Source organism: Erinaceus europaeus, chromosome 18, assembly GCF_950295315.1.
Source record: "Erinaceus europaeus chromosome 18, mEriEur2.1, whole genome shotgun sequence".
Classification (NCBI taxonomy): domain Eukaryota; kingdom Metazoa; phylum Chordata; class Mammalia; order Eulipotyphla; family Erinaceidae; genus Erinaceus; species Erinaceus europaeus.
The window spans coordinates 54,565,494-54,586,571 of NC_080179.1; the positions used below are offsets into that span (position 1 = coordinate 54,565,494).

The 21,078-nt window shown below is 37.6% G+C and overlaps 1 protein-coding gene across 3 annotated transcripts in view; it reads right to left on the reverse strand.

Moving 5' to 3' along the window:
• The window catches only part of DARS1 (aspartyl-tRNA synthetase 1), a 70,436-nt gene that overhangs the window by 15,755 nt on the left and 33,603 nt on the right, over positions 1-21,078 (reverse strand). For all 3 annotated transcript variants that reach the window (XM_060178048.1, XM_007525016.3, XM_060178049.1), the window contains 6 exons: positions 14,045-14,147; positions 10,536-10,616; positions 8,345-8,404; positions 5,467-5,578; positions 3,574-3,708; positions 1,233-1,380 (listed from right to left, as the gene is read on the reverse strand). In XM_060178048.1, coding sequence (XP_060034031.1) covers positions 1,233-1,380; positions 3,574-3,708; positions 5,467-5,578; positions 8,345-8,404; positions 10,536-10,616; positions 14,045-14,147 — 639 coding nt within the window. The remainder of the gene's footprint in view (positions 1-1,232; positions 1,381-3,573; positions 3,709-5,466; positions 5,579-8,344; positions 8,405-10,535; positions 10,617-14,044; positions 14,148-21,078) is intronic.

Consider the following 21,078-nt stretch of genomic DNA (forward strand, 5'->3'; position numbering starts at 1 on the left):
TATTTATAATGAATATGAAAGGGGGTATTAGGCTTCACTCTAGCAGGGACTGAATGAACTTACATTTGAAAGTCTAATGGGACACACACACACACACACACATATGCACACATGCACACGCAAGTTATTTACCAGAGAACTGCTCAACTCTGGTTTGTGGTGACACAGGGCATTGAGCCTGGGGCATTAAGAGTCTCAGGCATAAAGTGTTTTTGTATAACCATTAAGCTTCCTCCTCTGCCTGATGCTTTTTTTTTGCCTCCAGGGTTATCACTGGGGCTCGGTGCCTACACTACAAATCCACTGCTCCTGGAGGCCATCCCCCTGACCCCATTTTGTTGCTTTTGTTGTTATTGGATAGGGCAGACAGAAATCAAGAGAGGAGGGAAGACAGAGAGGGGGACAGAAAGATAGACACCTGCAGATCTGCTTCACTGCCTGGCAAGTGACACCCCCACACACACAGATGGGGAGCTGGGGACTTGAACACGGGTCCTTCCGCCCTTGGTGCTGGTGCTTCAGGCCATGTACACTTAACCCGCTGCGCTACCGCCCGGCCCCTTGAGGTTTTACTTTTTTTTTATTTAATATTTATTTATTTATTCCCTTTTGTTGCCCTAGTTGTTTTATTGTTGTAGTTATTGTTGTTGTAATTGATGTTGTGGTTGTTAGATAGGACTGAGAAAAATGGAGAGAGGAGGGGAAGACAGAGGGGGAGAGAAAGATAGACACCTGCAGACCTGCTTCACAGCCTGTGAATCGACTCCCTTGCAGGTGGGGAGCTGGGGCTCCAACCAGGATCCTTACTCTGGTCCTTGCACTTTGTGCCATGTGTGCTTAACCCACTGCGCTACCGCCTGACTCCCAATGCTTTACTTTTTAAAGAACTTAAACTAATGTGTGATTAAGACGATCCAAGGTATGTGTGACTATAATAGTGTATATATATATATATATATATATATATATATATATATATATATATATATATATATGACCTTTCTTGAAGTCCTTTAAATATTTGTACTAAGGTGTCAGCAATTTCATCCACAACTTCATGATAATGGTAATTAAAACTATAATAATATATATATAGATAGACAGATAGATAGTACCTTTCTTGAAGTCCTTTAAATATTTGTACTAAGGTGTCAGCAATTTCATCCACAACTTCATGATAATGGTAATTAAAACCATAATAATATATATATATATACATAGATAGATAGTACCTTTCTTGAAGTCCTTTAAATATTTGTACTAAGGTGTCAGCAATTTCATCCACAACTTCATGATAATGGTAATTAAAAGCCATTTCAATGTCCAAACCAACAAATTCAGTAAGATGCCTGTGAGTATTAGAGTCTTCAGCTCTGAATACTGAAAGATTAATAAAAGAAACATATAATCGTGTTTTAAATTTTGGAGAAACTGAGAAATAAAAAAATTCCATTAGTACACAAATGGTAATATTTTCATTATCATTTTAGGGTTATCATTTAAAATTGGGAAACACCTTAAATAAACCATCTATTTCATATTTTTTTTGGGGGGGGTTAATAAGCTAATTATAAATTCCTACAGGCACAAAATAGAAGCTATAATAAACTTAAATTAATAAATGAAACTCATAAAGAACCTTTAACTGCTTTCTCAATAATTAAAAAACAGATTCAATATAGTGAGCTCTCAAATCTTGTTAGAACTTAAATCTATACAAATGAAATAACATTATACATATATTCTGGCCATTACCTTAGTTCAGATTATATTATATTTACTGTACTTTCCTTTTTCTAGTCTTCCTAGCTCCAACTCTGACCACCTTTCACATCAAAGCATAATTAATATTCCTTTTTAAAATTACATGTATGTATGTATTGCCACCAGGGTTATCAGTAGGGCTTGGTGCCTATACCACTCAACTGTTCCTGGCAGTCACTTTTTCTCCTTTATTTATTTTTATTTTTTTATATTTATTTATTTATTTATTTATTCCCTTTTGTTGCCCTTGTTGTTTTATTGTTGTAGTTATTATTGTTGTCGTTGTTGGATAGGACAGAGAGAAATGGAGAGAGGAGGGGAAGACAGAGAGGAGGAGAGAAAGATAGACACCTGCAGACCTGCTTCACCGCCTGTGAAGCGACTCCCCTGCAGGTGGGGAGCCGGGGTTCGAACCGGGATCTTTATGCCGGTCCTTGTGCTTTGCGCCACCTGCGCTTAACCCGCTGCGCTACAGCCCGACTCCCTTTCTCCTTTATTTTTAAGATTTATTTATTAATGAAAGAGACAGGAGAGAGAGAGAAAGAACTAGATATCACTTTGGTGCATGTACTCCTTGGGAACTTGAGACCTCATGCTTGAAAATTCAACACTTTCTGTATTACTTCCCAGACCACACTTTTTTTTGGTCTCATTAATATTAATTTTTTAAAAAAATTATTGAGGGCAAGACATAGAAAGAAAGAGAAAGAGAGTACCTGCAGCACTGCCCCACTAGTTATGAAGCCTTCCTTACAGCTGAGGAGTTTGAACCTAGGCCTTCACACATAATAATGTTTTTATTCTCCATGGTTAATATTCCTATAAGCTTGCTCAGTAACATGCAACAGTTCCTAAGTGATTACTGTAATAAATATGACAGCAAAAAAGTCTAAAACCTTCCATGCTTCTAGTAATCAATCCTACCTTTACTTCCCATTTAATATGAACTAGCCTATTTTAATTTCTGTTTGTGAATATCTATTCTGTTCTTAAAACCTCTATCAGTTTAAATTTTCTTCTACGGTAATTCTAGCAAATGTGCTTTTCCCTCTTTTTACACTGCATTACATAATTAACATCTATTTGCTGATTGTACAGCACAATCTGATTACTTGCTATGAAAATTATTTGATTGTTCCCTGTGATTGCTTTATGTATGCATGTCCTAGAATGTCCTGGGAACAAGCAGACTGTTTACTCCCCTACCACAAAAAGCTTCAAATTAGTTACAATCAGTACTTGGGAGTCTATGAGAATTGCAGAATCTCACACCAGAAATACTGGCTAGAATTTCATCTGACATTCATGCACACATTAACAAGAACTCTAGCTGATTTTTCCTTTATGTACCTGGCATCTCATGCAAAGCTATTTATGTAGTATTCAACAAATGATTAATAAACTCAGAAAATTGAGATATATAAAGTATATAGCGGTAAAATTTTAAACTCTGAAAAGCAGTGAGATGCTATAGAGGACAACAAAATATATTATCTGCAAGAATGCAACTGCCTACTCTTTAGTGCTTGTGGAAAACTGAAAGGACAACCCAAAAAGAGAGCTAGTTCTGCTTACTTGCACTTAGCTACAATAACTGATATACTTCAGATGGTATGTATAGTCAAAGCACACTTTTTTCTTTTCCATTTGATAACTGGGGACTCAAACCCAGGTTCTTATGCATTGTAACATTGTGTACTCATGCACTCAACAAGGTGAACCACCATCCAGTCCCTAAATGAGTTTCTAAAACCATACCTATGATAGGTATAACAAAGTTGGAGAAAGAAGTAAGTGACAAAACCTTACCTGGTCCAATACAGAAAACTTTCTCAAAATCAGCACAAATACACATCTGCTTATATAGCTGTGGGGACTGAGCCAGGTAGGCATTATTTTTAAAATATGACACAGTAAATACATTGGCTCCTCCTTCACTGGCAGCTGTAATGCAAACATTTTTGTTATAATCAGTTGTAAAATTATCAGTAATTTTATGAACGTCTATAGGTTCTATTTATGATTCAAATAACTTGCTTGAATAAAAAAAAAAAAAAAAAACTAGAGAATCAATTACCACAGAGAAATCACAACCTATACTTAAGGTACTTATTTCTTGGGAGTCAGGTGGTAGCGCAGCAGATTAAGTGCACATGGTGCAAGGCACAAGGACTGGCATTAAGATCCTGGTTCGAGTCCCCGGCTCCCCACCAGAATGGAAGTCACTTCACAAGTGGTGAAGCAGGTCTGTAGGTTTCTTATCTTTCTCTCCCCCTCTCTATCCTTCCCTCCTCTCCCCACTTCTCTCTGTCCTATCTGACAACAATGACATCAAAAACAATAACTATAACAGTAAAACAACAAGGGCAACAAAAGGGAATTAAAAAAAAAATGGTCCAGGGAAATAATATAATGGCTATGCATAAGCCTTTCATGCTTAAGGCTCTGGAATGCAGAGTTGAATTCCTGATACTACCATAACCCAGAGTTGAGCACTGCACCGGTCTTTCTCCCTGTATCCTTCAATATCTCTCTCATTAAAATAAAATATTAGGGGTTCGGGCAGTAGCACAGCTGGTTAAGCGCACATGGCGCGAAGCACAAGGACCAGCATAATGATACCGGTTTGAGCTCCCAGTTCTCCACCTGCAGGGGGGTCGCTTCACAAGTGGTGAAAGAAGTCTGCAAGTGTCTCTCTTTCTCTCCCCATCTTCCCCTCCTCTCTCAATTTCTCTGTCCTATTCAACAACAATGACATCAATAACAACAATAATAATAACCATAACAACGATAAAACAACAAGGGCAACCAAAACGGAAAAAAATAGTCTCCGGGAGCAGTCAATTTGTGGTGCAGGCACCAAGCCCCAGCAATAACCCTGGAGGCAAAAAAAAAAAAAAAAAAAAGACTAAAAAATATTTTAAAAGGATGACTTATTTAAAAAAGTGTGTTCATTTAAAAATTTATAATTACATGTCACTTGTAACATGCTTTTCAGTATCATTTAAGAGACACTTTATACCTAACAAAATTGCAACATCAACTTAGCAAAAAGACTATAATGTACATCCTGGAGTAGCAGAGGTAATAGGATAGACTTTTAAGTGTGAACTCCCAAGTTTGACACCCAGCTTCACAGATGCCAGAGTGATACTCTTTTTCTCTTTCCCATTGATAAATAGGAGTACATAATGAAAATTTTAGGGCGGGGGAACAAATTGTACCCAAGTGCCAACAACTGTACTGTAAACCATTAACTCCAATAAAATGATCAAAGTGAATTAAAATAGGGGAGGAAGAAAGTAATTTGAGTAATTTAAATAATTTTGCTTTGTGTATGACTGTATCATTACACAATTATCAAACACTAAATTCTGAAATAAGGACATACAAGGCTACTAATGTTTACAATATAATAATTGTTACTGGATAACATGGTCCTCAAATTAAAGTCCTATGGCAGTTAACCATGGAGTTCTCAAATTTAAAAGAATCCTAAGTAACTTCAGGGAAAGCAAATTATTAGTATTATTATTAATTTATTTTTAACCAGAGCACTGCTGATCTCTGGCTTATGGTGGTACAGGGGACTGAACCTGGGACTTTGGAGCCTCAGTCATGAGAGTCTCTGCATCACCATTATGCCATCTACCCCCACCCCTATTATTATTTTTCAATTAAAAGAAGGACTTTAAAGCATACCTGAGATGATTTTAGGAGTTTGGATTTCCACAAAACCCTTGTTAATTAAAGTTTCTCGGAAAAGGTGGCAGATGCCAGACTGGAGCCGGAAGACTGCTTGACTAGTTGATGTCTGTAAGATAGTAATAAAATCTATTAAATCAATTTGATACATGAACTGAGGTGGAACATTTTCTAATCAGGCCATCTGTCTGGAAATTTCAGAGAGAAAACAACTCATTACAGAGGGGAAAAGTTTGGTCACATGACAATAAATATAAGGTTATTATATTTTCATATTATAGAGGAATAACAATGTCCATTTTTTCTAACATCTCCAACTCTTGACTTCAATAAGCTTGAAGTCCAAAGAACTGGTTTTGATAGATCATTAGATAAAGATCTTTAGATAGACCTTTACATAAATAAGGAGCTTAAAAATTTATAGTAACTTTCTTTGTATCTCTATATCCTTTAAGAGTGACCAATAATTTTCGGTGTACAAGTCGTTGACTTTCTTTAACTTTATTCCTAATACTTTACTGTTTTTGGTGCTAGAGTAAAAGAAACAGGGCCAGGAAGGGAGAGCACATGATGAAACTTAGACAGGGCGTAGTGTATCTCACCAAAGCTGAGGACTCTGGGGGGGGGGGGGCGTGGGTGAAAAGAACTTTGTGGTCCTATATCATGATGATGTAAAATTACCTAAGTTATAGATCAAAGTTTTCTTCAGAGAACATTCACGAGAAGATGAGAAACTGTAGGCATGGTCTCCCACTCTGGCATGCATACTTGGTAGGACTGAACTTGGGACTTCATGCTTCCAAAGTCAGCACCCTACTCAGTGCACCCCTCCCTCCAGGCCCAGAATATACATATGTATATTTAAGTATTTATTTATGAGACAGAGAACCACAGCATCACTCTGGTATATGTGATGCTGGGGGTCAAATTCATAATCTTATGCTTGAGAGTCCAATGACTGAGACAAAGCACCACCTCCTGGGATGCTTTAAGGTATTTAAGCAAAGGAGGATGTGGTCAAACCATAAAGAAAGATGATGAAACCACTAAACTCTTTCACATGCAACCAAACCAGAAAGGGAACCAGAAGACACGAAGTCACTATGTAAACCACAAGAGTCAACAATTCTTTATTATTAATTCTGTATTCAGATCAAATTCAAAGGGCTGAGGTGCTGGGAACCTATGATTCATAATGCCTATAATGTGTCCCTTTTTCTCTACTTATGAAGAACTATGTACAGAAACTTCTTGCTTTCTCTGTGGTTTCTGTGTCTTCATCCTCCACGAGTTTTTGGCCAGTATCAGTATAAACATAGATAGGAGATCAAAAAGCCCCCCAGGCTGAAAAGAAACCTGCTCTCTGATTCCCCTGAATTTTGCCAACATTCTTTGAGCAAGGTCAAGATCTGCAGAATAACCATAGAATTTGATGTAAGTGAAGATAACAAGTCTGTTTATACTAAGAGACTATATACTAAGAGAATGGTTTATACACTAAGAGATGGCTTTACATACTATAGAGTGGTTTACATACTAGGAGAGACTGTTCAAATATTACTCCCTTAAAATGTTTACATACACCCTTAAGATGTTTTTTTTACTACTTAAAAATTTTTTTTTATATATTTATTTTCCCTTTTGTTGCCCTTGTTTTTTTATTGTTGTTGTAGAACAGATAAAACTGACATAGAACAGTGTGCTACCGCCTGACTCCCTCACCCTTAAGATGTTTTTACCTGGGAGTCGGGTGGTAGCGCAGCGGGTTAAGTGCAGGTGGTGCGAAGCACAAGAAACAGCGTAAGAATCCTGGTTCCAGGGGAGTCGGGTGGTAGCGCAGCGGGTTTAAGCGCACATGGCGCAAAGTGCAATGACCTGTTAGGATCCCAGTTCGAGCCCCCAGCTCCCCCACCTGTAGGGGAGTCACTTCACAGGTGGTGAAGCAGGTCTACAGGTGTTTCTGTTTCTCTTCCTCTCTATCTCCCCCTTCTCTCTCAATTTCTCTCTGTCTCTATCCAATAACAAATAAAAAAAAAATTAAAAAAAAAAAGAAAAAAGGATCCCGGTTCGAGCCCCCGGCTCCCCACCTGCAGGGGAGTCGCTTCACAGGTGGTGAAGCAGGTCTGCAGGTGTCTGTCTTTCTCTCCCTCTCTGTCTTTACTTCCTTTCTCCATTTCTCTCTGTCCTAACAACAACATCAATAACAACAATAACAACTACAACAACAAAACAACAAGGGCAACAAAAGGGAATAAATAAATAAAATAATTTTAATTTTTAAAATTATTTAAAAATATATAAATAAATAGAAAAATAAAAAAGATATTTTTACCTGACATAGCTGTATGCACACATGCTCAATAGATGGAGGAGGGCAGTCCATGCTGTGATACCTGGTAAATGTCCATCTCTACACCGGTCCTACCCTTCTGGATCTCTTTTCTCACAGTCTGATGGTATGATGAAGTAATTCTTTTCAATTTAGGGTTTACTATGGAAACCCAGGATCATGGCACTGAGGGATTAATTACTCAAGTTTACCTGACTGCTAACAAATACACACATATTTCCTTTTATAACTTTGTAGAGATAGTAATATTTGCATATCTACTTGTTAGCATGTTTAAAACAGGTACTAAGTGGAAGCAAGTCCATTTAATGGCTTTATGAAGTAAGTCAATATTCTGTAACTATTAATTGTCCTTGCTGTCTACAATTCTTTTTAGGTGGCTAGTCAGAAAGGTGACTTATTTATTGCATTAACACACACACACACACACGCACAATTTGGTTCTAAGAGTCTGAGCAGTGTATGACATCCCTGCCCACCTTAATTTAGGCATATTATGGCATTTATTAAGTAAATGAAGCATACCCTAAGATCAATGACTCTGTTGTCTAATCTTGTATCCTGGTTAACAGTAGCTCTTCCTTCCTTTAAAAACAAAACAAACAAAAAAGTTTCATTAAATATTTTAAGCACACACGAAAATATCTTTTGTCCTTATGTCCTTATCAGGGCTTCACTGATCCAAGCTGACTTTTTCACACAGGAAGGGGAAGATAGGGAGGGGAGGAGAGGAGACATAAAACACAGGAGCCAAAGTTTCCTTCAATATAATGGTGGCCAGGTCCAAACCTGGGTCACACACTTGGCAAAGGAGTTGAGCTATTTTCAGGCCCAAGATCTTCAAAGAAACTGAAAGAGAAGGGGGAGACAAAAAGGAAGAGAAAAAGAGAGGCAACTGTAGCACTGCTTCATAGCTCCTGTCACCTCCCCCTCCCTGCAGGTGGGGTCTGGGGACTTAAAGCCAGTCTTTTGCATCATAACATATGTGCTCTATCAGGTGCACCACCACCTGGCCCAAGTCACACTTAAAGTATACTTACTTTAAAATAGTACTAATATTAAACCCCCAAATCAGGAATCCGACAAATAAGAAACAGGGTCAGAGAGAAGTTATTAAGTAATGAAAAATGAGAAATAAGAGTGAATAAATGTTAATGGTTTCTTTTTGTCTCCCACTCCAAAAACCTTTATTTCCTTTCTGGGATATCAGAAGACTTAAATACCTTCATCTTCATTGATTCCTGATTTTTACCTATAGTAAGATGGCAGGAACAGATAAAACTGACATAGAACAGTGGTTCTCAAATATATTCTAATAAAGACTCCTAAAATACTTTCAATAAAGTGTAAAGGCATAACTAGTTTTCACAAAAAAACATCTTTCTAAGAGATTATCAGTCCTGAGGTCATCTGCTTTGTAATTAGAAGATGAGCTGAGAGGTATGAGATAATCCCTTTTCTACCCAATAGTGACCCTTCTAAGAGACCCAGCAAAAGGCTGGATAATGCTGCTTGTTTGCTGATGACTGACAGTAAAGAAAATCTTCTGAATAAGACAGCAAACAAGAAATTCTTCTTGTTATTTGCATGACATAGGTTAAACTTTGGGACTCATGTATAGTACTGCCTTCAGAAATCATCCAAGTTTTTTTTTTTTTTTGAGATTTTATTTATTTATTAATGAGAAACATAGGAGGAGAAAGAAAGAGCCAGACATCATTCTGGTACATGTGCTGCTGGGGACTGAACTCAGGACCTCATGCTTGAGAGTCCAATGCTTTATCCACTGCACCACCTCCCAGACCACATGCATGTTTTTTTTTTTTTTTAAGTGCCAAGGAATGAATCTAGGGCCTCACATGTGTAATTGGACTGCTGAGTATACTATCACTGAACTTTATTTATTTTAATTAGAGCCAATACTCAGCTCTGAGTTATGATGGTGTGTGAGATTGAACTTTGGAGCTTTGGAGCCTTAGGATGAAGAACTTTTTGCATTATCATTATACTAACTCCTTTATCTCCTCCCCCCCCATTCCCTACTTTTCTTCCATCCTTTAGAGAGACAGGAAGAGAGTCATTACACCATCACTCCCAGGAGATGCTGGGGCTTAAACCCAGAATCTTGCCCATAGTAAAACAGAAGGTCTACTGGATGGATGAGCTATCCCCCACAAATAGATATGGCAATTTAATTAGATTAATCTGTTCTTGGGATCAAAAGACTAGTCTGTGAAAATTTTAAAAACCATCAATTTCTTATTATTTTCTTTAACAATGTGTAAATACATTTATATTATTTTAATAAGTTAATAAACACTTTATACCTTAACATCTAAAGATATAAATATCAATAGGTGTACCTAGAAAAACAAAAGCCTATGGGTTAAATTATTATTATTTTTAAGACAGAGAAGTAGAAAGGCAGAGAGGGAGTTAAAAGTGACCACAGTATCAAAGCTTCCTTCAGTGTGGTAGGAGCCAGGTTTAACCTGGGTCATGTACATGGCAAGGCAGCACACTATCCAAACGATGGGGTGAATTATTTTTAAAAAGTATGAAGGAATTTTGAGACCAAAAAGGTTTTAGAATTGCTGGTGTCAGAGTAAACTTAAAGTGAAGCTCACGGTTATACAGAGGATGAGGCAACAGGTACTTAATGCTATGAAAAATAAACACAGAGATGAAGTACAGTGTTTCAAAATATAAATTTTACCTCATCTCCTTCCACCTCAGGTCGAACAGCATCATCCAGCTGCAACGGCAGACGAGGTTCAGCCAAACTGATCACATAAATCTGAAAGTAAGAAATTACAAAAAATACCATGAAGCACACAAAACCTGGTATTTTTTTTTTTTTTTTTTGCTTAAAAAAATCATCAGTTGGGGGGTTGGGCGGTGGCGCAGTGGGTTAAGCACACGTGGCGCAAAGCGCAGGGACCGGCATAAGGATCTCGGTTCGAGCCCCCGGCTCCCCACCTGCAGGGGAGTCACTTCACAGGTGGTGAAGCAGGTCTGCAGGTGTCTATCTTTCTCTCCCCCTCTCTCTCTGTCTTCCCCTCCTCTCTCCATTTCACTCTGTCCTATCCAACAACAAAGCAACGTCAACAATGGCAATAATAGCCACAACGAGGCTGCAACAACTAGGGCAACAAAAAGGGGGAAAAATGGCCTCCAGGAGCGGTGGATTCATGGTGCAGGCACCGAGCCCAGCAATAACCCTGGAGGAAAAAAAAAAAATCATCAGTTGGTTTTTCAGGTGTTCAATACATCTTTAACTGAGACTTACTTGCTAAACATCACACAAGATGGTTCATGTTTTCCACCTACAAAAATGAGCATAATATTTCCTGACTACCTCCTTTAATAGCTAGAACAACTAGACAAGCCAGCATATGTATACAAATGCTCTGCAAATTCTAAGATAATAAAGGGTGATAATGACATAAAAACTGTTAGGCAGAGCATTTAACCTTAGACATTCAAAATACTACTCTCTGCTGGGAAAATAACTCAAATGCTATAGTGTGGGCCTCTCCTATTCAAGACTCAGCAGTATTGGAGCGTACTGTGTATGTATTAGAGTGGTGCCCTGGCTTCTCTGTGTAAAACAGGTTAAAAAAAAAAAAATCCGGGCGGGGGAGACAGCATAATGGTTATGCAAACAGACTGTCATGTCTGAGGCTCCTAAGTCCCAGATTCAATCTCCCTGTACCACCATAAGCCAGAGCTGAGCAGTGCTCTGATGTTTCTCTGTGTGTGTGTGTCTCTCTCTGCATCTCTCTCAAAAATAACATTAATTTTAAAAAATCAAAATTTTACTCTGGGGGCCAGGCGGTGGTGCACCTGGTTAAGCATGTATGCTACAATGTACAAGGTCCCGGGTTCAAACCCTTGGTCCCAACCTGCAGGGGGAAGCCTCATGAGTGGTGAAGCAGGGCTGTAGGTGTCTCTCTGTCTCTCCCCCTCTATCTCTCCCTCCCCTCTCAATTTCTCTGTCTCTATCAAATAAATAAATAAAAATAATTTTTAAAAATTTGCTCTGTAAAGTGAAGTCTGTGGCATGAATCAAAGTAATGAATATACAAACACTTTATTTCAAGGGGGTGATTAAAAAAAAAAAAAGTCCTTATTACTGCTTACTATTGTATTTGACCATTTCTAGGTGAAATTTGGTCCCCTAGGACTGTCAGTCCAACTCTGAAGTTCGACATTTCTCATTCTATTCCCAAATAATCCTTGTCCAACATCTTTCATGAGTTATATCTAACTCTACAAGCAAGTCATAGGGGCTGCTCCTTTATGGTGTTAAAATCTCTCAGCATTTGGGAGGGGAAAATAGCACAGTTGTTAGGCAAAATACTTTTGAAGCCTAAGCTCTTAAATCCCAGGTTCAAAATACCCACCCCCTTCCAGTTCTATGCCCTAGCCCTGGCTCCCCACCTGTAGGGGAGTCACTTCACAGGCAGTGAAGCAGGTCTGCAGGTGTCTATGTCCCCTCCTTGCCCTCCTCTCTCCACTTCTCTCTGTCCTAACAATGACAACATAAATAACAACAACAATAAAACAATAAAAGACAACAAAAGGGAAAATAAACATAAAAAATACCCACCCCCATAAATCAGAGTTGTGCAGTGAAAACACCTATAAGCAGTATCAGGGAAAGACCTGCTTTAGTTAATTAAAAAAAAGAAATTATATTCTTCTTGTGGTCCAGTGGATAAAGAACAGGACTCTCAAGCATGAGGTCCCGTGTTCAATCCCCGGCAGCACATGTACCAGAGTGATGCCTGGTTCTTTCTCTCCCATATCATTCTCATTAATAAATAAAATATTAAAAAATTATATTTTTTCATTTCATAGATTACCATTAACATTCAGTAGAGATATTTTATGACAGTGTCAAAACGATACTCCAGTTCTCCTTCTATACCCAAGATGTAGTACTTCCCTTTGACAAGTTAACAGAAATTTAATCTCTAATGCAAAGAACTGGACATGAATAAATATTCATCATCTGCCTTATTAGGCTGTGGCCACGTTGGATCTCCAGAACTTCACACAGTGCCTGGCACCAAATACACACTTCGTAACTACTCACTGAATGTGTAAAGAAATAAGCGATCGGGGGAGTTGGGTAGTAGCGCAGCGGCTTAAGCACATAAGGCACAAAGCGCAAGGACCGGCATAAGGATCCCAGTTTGAGCCCCAGCTCCCCACCTGCGGGGAGTTGCTTCACAGGCGGTAAAAGCAGGTCTGCAGCTGTCTATTTCTCTCCCCCTCTGTGTCTTCCCCTACTCTCTCTGTCCTATCTAACAACGATATCAGTAACAACAACAATACTAACTATAACAATAAAACAAGGGCAACAAAAGGGAATGAATAAATAAATATTAAAAAAAAAGAAAGTGATCAAATAGAGTTACTGTGATTACTATAGTTAGTATATAGTACTTTATACTTTGTTATGCACTGTAGATATTTTCATTTGCCTATAGGCTCTTTAGGCTTTATGTTTATATTTAACATTTATTAAAGTTGTTCAGCATGGTAGATAATTAGAATATTTGAGAAGTACACTCACTTACTCTATCATTGAATTTTTATTTATTTAAGTACTGAAAATGATATGGCAGCGTCTGGATGGTGGCATACCTGATTAAGTGTTTGTACTACCCTGCACAAGGAACCAGGTTTAAGCCCTTGGTCCCCTTCTGCAGGGTGAAAGCTTCACTTGTAGTGAAGCAGTGCTGCAGGTCTCTCTCTCTCTCTCTCTCTCCTTCCCTCTGAATTTCTCTTTGGCTTATCAAATCAAATAAATAAAGTTAAAAAAAAAGTGGTGTAGCATTCTAGGAGATGACACAGCAAGTAGAGTGACAGACTTGAATGTATGAAATAAGCATTTGATCCCTGTTGCATGTGCTTCTTCCTCCACCCCCCCAACCCTCTTCTCATGGAAACCTTTCTGGTACCATTATCAGTAAGCTTGGCAGAAGAGAAGCAATTATGGTTCAGGAGGCAACATAGTGGGAGAACATAGGACTTGCAAGCATGAGATCCAAAGTTGGATCCCTGGCACTGTATGAGTCAATGTAATGCTCTGGTTCCCATTTTCTCTCTCCTTCATTAACAAACATCTTTGAAAAAAGCTAACTGGTTGGCAATCAATTAATGAAATGAAAATATATATAACTAATTACAACTTTGCATTTTGGGAAAAGTTACCTTTTGAACATGTAATTCCACATCTTGCTGTGTACAGCTTCCAATTTTCTGATTCACTTTTCTCACAACACCTTCTACATCTACAATGCTCTCTTTGTTGATGCTGTCAAAAGAAAAACTTGCCAACTTTAATCATCAGAGGTGTCAGAACTCATTTGGAGATTCAACAGTAAAACTGAATATATTAAACTCTTCTTTAATATAATAAGTCACTTGAGATAAAGCCAGTCTATTTAACCTACTTACAATAAGCTATTACATCGCATCTTTGTAGAAGTGATTTTCTAGATGCTATAGTTTACATTTATAAAATACTGTGGACATAAAAGGCAACATAGTCAGCACTGCGATGTGAAAGTAGAAAAAAAAGCCCTTAACTTATTTATTAAAGAACACTTTCCTCCCAATAGCTGAAATTTACTAAGATCAGCATTTCCTATGACAAAGAAACACTGGTTTTAATAAATGCAATTACTGATATAAAATGGAATTAAATAATAGAAGAAGGTCAAATGGAAAAAGAGCTGAAGGTAATAAAAGGACAATAAGGTGTTGCCATTAAATTCTTATTGCCTAGTTACCAAGTAATGCCACTAAAGTTATAACAAACTACTGGACTGTGTACTCCCATTCAAGAATGTCTATATGAAGATCAATGTTCTCTTTTAAAAAAAAATTAACTAAGATTTATTTCCTTTAATTAGTAACACTACAGTAGTTTTACTTTTCATAGTTTTTAACTTTATTTAATTTGATAGGACAGAGAAAAATTGAGACAGAGAGGAGAGAGAAGGAGAGAGAAGGGTTGAGTTGTAGCACATCTGGTTGAGTGCTTTTCTTACAATGTGCAAAGATCCAGGTTCGAGCCCCCAAAGCCCACCTGCAAGGGGAAAGCTTTGTGAATTCTGCAAATGTCTCTCTGTCTTTGTCCCTATCATTCCCTTCCCTCTTGATTTTTGGCTATCTCTGTCCAATAAATAAAGATAATGAAAAAAATATTAAAAAAAAAAAAAAGAGATACAGAGATACACCTGCAACATTGCTTTACCACTCATGAAACATCCCCCCTGCGGGTAGAGACCAGGGGTTTGAACCTGGGTTCTTGCGTACAGGCGCACACTAGCTGGTCCTTACCAATACTAAGGTAGTATTAGTGTACCTATTATTTTTCCACCAACAGAAACCACTGATATATTTTTTAAATTAATTTATTTTTCCCTTTTGTTGCCCTTGTTATTTATTGTTTTTGTACCACAGATAATTTTACGCCACATTAGGGTACCAGGTATCTTCTAACATTGCTTGTATGCATTACTACCCTAAGATTATAATCCATATTCATCTAAAAATACCTTATATTGACATCACAATTTGAATATGCTTATTAACTATTCTAATAGTTTCCTTTATAATCTTACAGGGCTTGTTTTACATATAAAAAACCATAGTAGACTGCATATTCTTCTCAAGTACACATTCATGGAATAATCTCAATGGCAGACTATATATCATGTCAAAACCCAAGTTTCAGTACAATTAGAAGGCCTGCAGTCATGCAAAATACCTTTTACAATAGCAATAGAATGAAGCTAAAAGCATTGACAAGAGGAAAACTGGGGAAAAAATCATGAACACATGGAAATTAAAAAAAAATGCACCTAAATATTAAGTTAAATAAAGAAGCTAAGTGATAGTATATCCAGTTAAGTGCACATGTTACTATGTGCAATGACCTAGGTTTAAACCCTCAGTCTCCACCAGCAAGAGAAGCTTCAGAAGTGGTGAAGCAATGCTGCAGTTGTCTCTCTCTCTCTCTCCTCCCTCTTCCCTCCTTCACTTCTTTGTCTCTATTCAATTATTTTATTTTATTTTTTTTTAATTATCTTTATTTATTTATTGGATAGAGATAGCCAGAAATCAAGAAGGGGGTGATAGAGAGAAGGAGAGACAGAGAGACACCTACAGCACTGCTTCACCACTCACAAAGCTTTTCCCCTGCAGGTGGGGACTGGGGGCTTGAACCCAGGTCCTTAGGCATTGTAACATGTGCACTCAACCAGGTGTGCCACCAGCTGGCCCCTGTCTCTACCCAATTAATAAAGTATAAAAATATTTTTATGATATTTTATTAATGAAAAATATAGGAAGAAATAAAGAACCAGACATCACTCTGGTACATGCACTGCCAGGGATTGAACTTGGGACCTTATGCTAGAGTTCAATGCTTTAACCACTGCGCCACCTCCCAGACCACAAGCATAAAAATATTTTTAAAAGGTATAAATTAAAGAAAAATTATTAAAAAATTTTTTAAATACTTAGAGATAAACAAAAAAATGAAGTATATATTATCAAAACTTACATGTGCAGCAAAAATATTGCTCAAAAGGAAAATTATAGCTGTAAATACCCTCATTATCAAAGAGACATATCTCAAATTAACAACTTAGTTTAATATGTAAGGACTAGAAAAAAGAAGAGCAAATCAAAGGCCAAGATGGCAGGAGGAAGGAAGTAATAAAGATAAGAGTATCAATAAAGGAAATAGGGAGGGCAGGAGTACATAGCATAATGGTTATACAAAGAGACTCTCATGCCTGAGGCTCCAAAGTCCCAGGTTCAGTTCCCTGCACCACCATGTGATGATGTTATGTATAAAGCACTTCACACAGGAAGCAGAGCTTAAAAGGAAATTACAAAGCAGTATGGGAATACATTAGAAATTTATATATTAGAAATATATATATTAAGATCAGTTTCACTTGAATTATAAAAAATAAAACTGCACCAGCATATAAAAATATAGAGGAAAGTTTAATAAAACTACAATATAGGGAGTCTGGTGGTAGCGCAGCAGGTTAAGTGCAGGTGACTTGAAGCACAAGGACTGGTGTAAGGATCCCAGTTTGGGCTCCCCACCTGCAGGGGAGCTGCTTCATAAGCGGTGAAGCAGATCTGCAGGTCTATCTTTCTCTCCCCCTCTCTCCACTTCTCTCTGTCCTATCCAATAACAACAACAATAATAACTACAACAATAAAAAGCAAGGGCAACAAAAGGGAATTAAAAAAAACTACAATATAAAGGTGGCAAAGAATTTATGAAGCATCTCAAGTTTTGTGTAAATGAGTAAAAGGACATACTCCACATTATAGCAAATGGTAATTATGGCAAGAGTAAGGAGGAACTTTTAAACTTTTTCTTTCTTTTTTTTAACCAGAGCACTGCTCAGCTCTGGTTTATGGTAGTGCAAGGGACTGAACCTGGAACTTTGGAGACTCAGGCATGAAAGTCTATTTGCATAACCATTATGCTATCTACCCCTGGCAGGACCTTAAACTTTTTAATTGATATGTTTACTTTCAAATCTTAAATAATGAAATATATTCATTATCATATAATATAAATAAATGCCCTAAGAAGTTTGGAATGGTAAATGAACACTGGCTTCAACTTAGTCATTAGAAATATTGGCCCATAAAAAGAAAAAAAAAGCTTAAAGTCCCTCTCTCCTCTTCCCATAATTACCATTTACTGTAATGCGGAGTATGTCCCTTTTCTCATTTATAAAAAACTTGAGATGCCTAATAAATTCTTTGTCACTTTTATATTGTAGTTTTATTAATTTTTCCTCTATACTTTTAATGCTGGAGCAGTTTTTTTTTTATAACTCAAGTAAAACTGATCTTAATATGTAAGTAATATGATCTTAATATGTAAGTATCTTAATATATATCTTAATATGTAAGTATCTAATATATTACTATTCCATGCCACTTAGTAATTTCCTTTTGAGCTCTGCTTCCTGTGTGAAGTGCTTTATATATACACCACCTCACTTAAGCTTTATGAAAGATCTTCAATGTAGGCATTACACTTTATAGTTGTAAAAACAAGATTCTAAAAGATCAAATATTCTAAGATCATGTACTGATTACACTAAATGGTTCTGTTACTTGCAATTAACCCCCAATTCTTTTGTTTTTGTTTCTTTATATTTATTTATTCTATTTTATTGCCCTTGTTGTTTTACTGTTGTAGTTATTATTGTGGTTGTTATTGATGTTGCCGTTGTTGGATATGATAGAGAGAAATGGACAGAGATGGGGAAGACAGAGGGGAAGAGAAAGAGACACCTACAGACCTGCTTCACCGTTTGTCAAGTGACTCCTTTGCAGGTGGGGAGCTGGTGACTCGAACCAGGATCCTTATGTCGGTCCTTGTGTTTTTGTGCCACATACACTTAACCCGCTATGCTACCATCTGACACCTTATAATCCCAAATTTTAAACACTCAAGAATGCATCTGTTCACTTTGAAATAGCAAATGCATTCTCATTTTTTAATTTTTATTTTTTAATAGAGACAGAAAAACTGAGAGAGAAGGGGCTGAGAGAAAGAGACATTTGTTCCACAGCGTCTGTGTCCAGAGTCCACTTTGGACTCAGAGAGACTCCTGCAGCACTGTTTCATCACTCATGAACCTGTAAAGCTTCCTTCCTCCCTCCCTGCAGGGGGTGAGTTAGGGCTTTAAGCTAGGTCCTTGTGCACTATAATATGTGCACTCAACCAGGTGTTCCACCACCTGGCCCATGCATTCTCATTCTTACATATTTAGCAGCTGCCAGATTTCTTATAGTTTACGTGAAAGAAACTAGAGACATTAGCTCATAAATAGTTTTCAAAATGCTCCAAACCTTCTCAGGTAATACTGATGAATATTAATGTGCTGCTGGTGTCAACAGAAATTTATCAGAATTTTTGTATAAGTATTATGAAGTTATTACTTTAGTTGTACTTAAACTGAATTCTGACAACAGATTTTATTCCTAATTTTAAAGCCCATCTTTATACATCTTTATACATATGTTGAATTGAACAAAGCCAAATACACAAAGTTCTGCTTCTTCTTTAGCAGAAAATTACTTCAGTGGCCAAGGAGGTGACACAGTGGATAAAGTGTTGGGTTCTCAGAGTTTGATCTCTGGCATCCTATGTGCCAAAGTAATCCTCTGGTTTTTCACTCCCTTTTTCACTCCCTTGTAGTCTACAAAAGAATAAAGACTTATGTTCACCAACTTGTCAGATGATACTAGATTTCAACTGTAGATGGTATAGATCAATACATATACACATATATACACACATATGCCATTTCAAATAAAGCAGCTGTAATGTCTCCAAAAGCTGTTGTTTATCTATTTTTTGTACTTTCTCTAAGTTAAGGTGATTATGTGATATATGTCACTATATACCCAAACCTGGACCAGAGCAAGTACTAAATAAGAGATTTCTAAAGCAATGTGATATTTGTTATTTTGGTATTAGCAAACTGAATTTTTTTAAAAAAATTTTTTATACTTATTGCTCTTGTTGTTTAACACTGTTGTGGTTACTGATGTCGTTGTTGTTGGATAGGACAGAAAGAAATGGAGAGAGGAGGGGAAGACAGAGAGGAGAGAAAGATAGACGCCTGTAGACCTGCTTCACCTCTTGTGAAACGATTCCCATGCAGATGGGGAGCCAGGGGTTGGAACCGGGATCAGCCGGGCTTTGTGCTTTGCACCACGTGCACTTAACCCGCTGTGCCACTGCCCGACTCTCGCAAACTGAAATTTTAACCTACCAACTAGTAAAAGGAAGGAAAGAAGATAAACATTATATAACTAGTAAAAGGAAGGAAAGAAGATAAACATTATATGCAGCTAGGTTACTCATTAAAAAAATTAGAAACACACTTGTGACTCACGAGCTGCCAATAAATTACTTAACCCCAGTGACTCACAAAGAAAAATAAAATAAAATACTTATCTACAGAAATAACAATCTTGAATGAACCTTTTCCTCCGGAATCTAAACATCTCTATGCTGGGATGAGGTGAGGGGCAGAGTGTTATAAACACAAATAGCAAAATATGCATTTTTTTTTCGTTGTCAGAACAGGGGCTTCAGTATTCCAGACTAACTTTTCTGATAGAAACAGAGACAGAGACAGAGGGAGTGAGGGAGATATATCAAGGTATCAAGGCTTCCCCCAATGTGACAGAGACCAGGCTTAAGCTTGGGTTGAGCACACGACAAAAAAGGCACTTCACCTCTCAAGTAATTTATCTTGCTGGCCTGCAAAATATAATTTTAACTTTTAAAACTGCTAGTCAAGTTAACTATTATAGTAGTCACTATAATTCCAGCTTTAAACTTAAAAAATTTTACTTATAAATTCATCACAATCCATAAGGAGTAAATATAATAAAACCTCTTTATAATAATGTCTCCAAAGCTGTCTTAAAGACAGACCGTTCTATTACTTTTTTTTTTTTTTTGGCCTTCAGGGTTATTGCTGGGGCTCTCCACTGTTCCTGGAGGCTATTTTTTTCTCTTTTGTTGCCCTTGTTACTTTATCATTGTTGTGGTTATTATTATTGTTGTCGGATAGGACAGAGAGAAATCGAGAGAGGAGGGGAAGACAGAGACGGGGAGAGAAAGACAGAGACGGGGAGAGAAAGACAGACAACTGCAGACCTGCCACCACTTGTTAAGTGACCCCCTCTGCAGGTGGGGAGCCGGGACTCGAACCGGCTTCCTTACACAGGTCCCTGCGCTTTGCATCATGTGCGCTTAACCCACAGCACTACTGCCCGACCATCGTTCTATTACTTTCAAGTGATGCTAAATAAAAAAAGAACTCTAAAAATAAGAAATGTAATGTCAGCATAATAAAGGGACTCCAAAAATACAGGTCTAGGTAGGTATTCCATGTTCCTGGTTGCAGATAAATTTCATTTAAAAATCTCGAGAGTTGGGTGGTAGCACAGCCGGTTAAGCGCACGTGGCGCGAAGCACAAGGACCGGCTTAAGGATCCTGGTTCAAACCCCCCCCATCCCCACCTGCAGGGGAGCCGCTTCACAGGCGGTGAAGCAGGTCTGCAGGTGTCTTTCCCCCTGTCTTCCTAACAGCGACGAAATCAATAACAACAACAATAAAAAACAAGGGCAACAAAAGGGAAAATAAATAAATAAATATAAAAAATTTTAA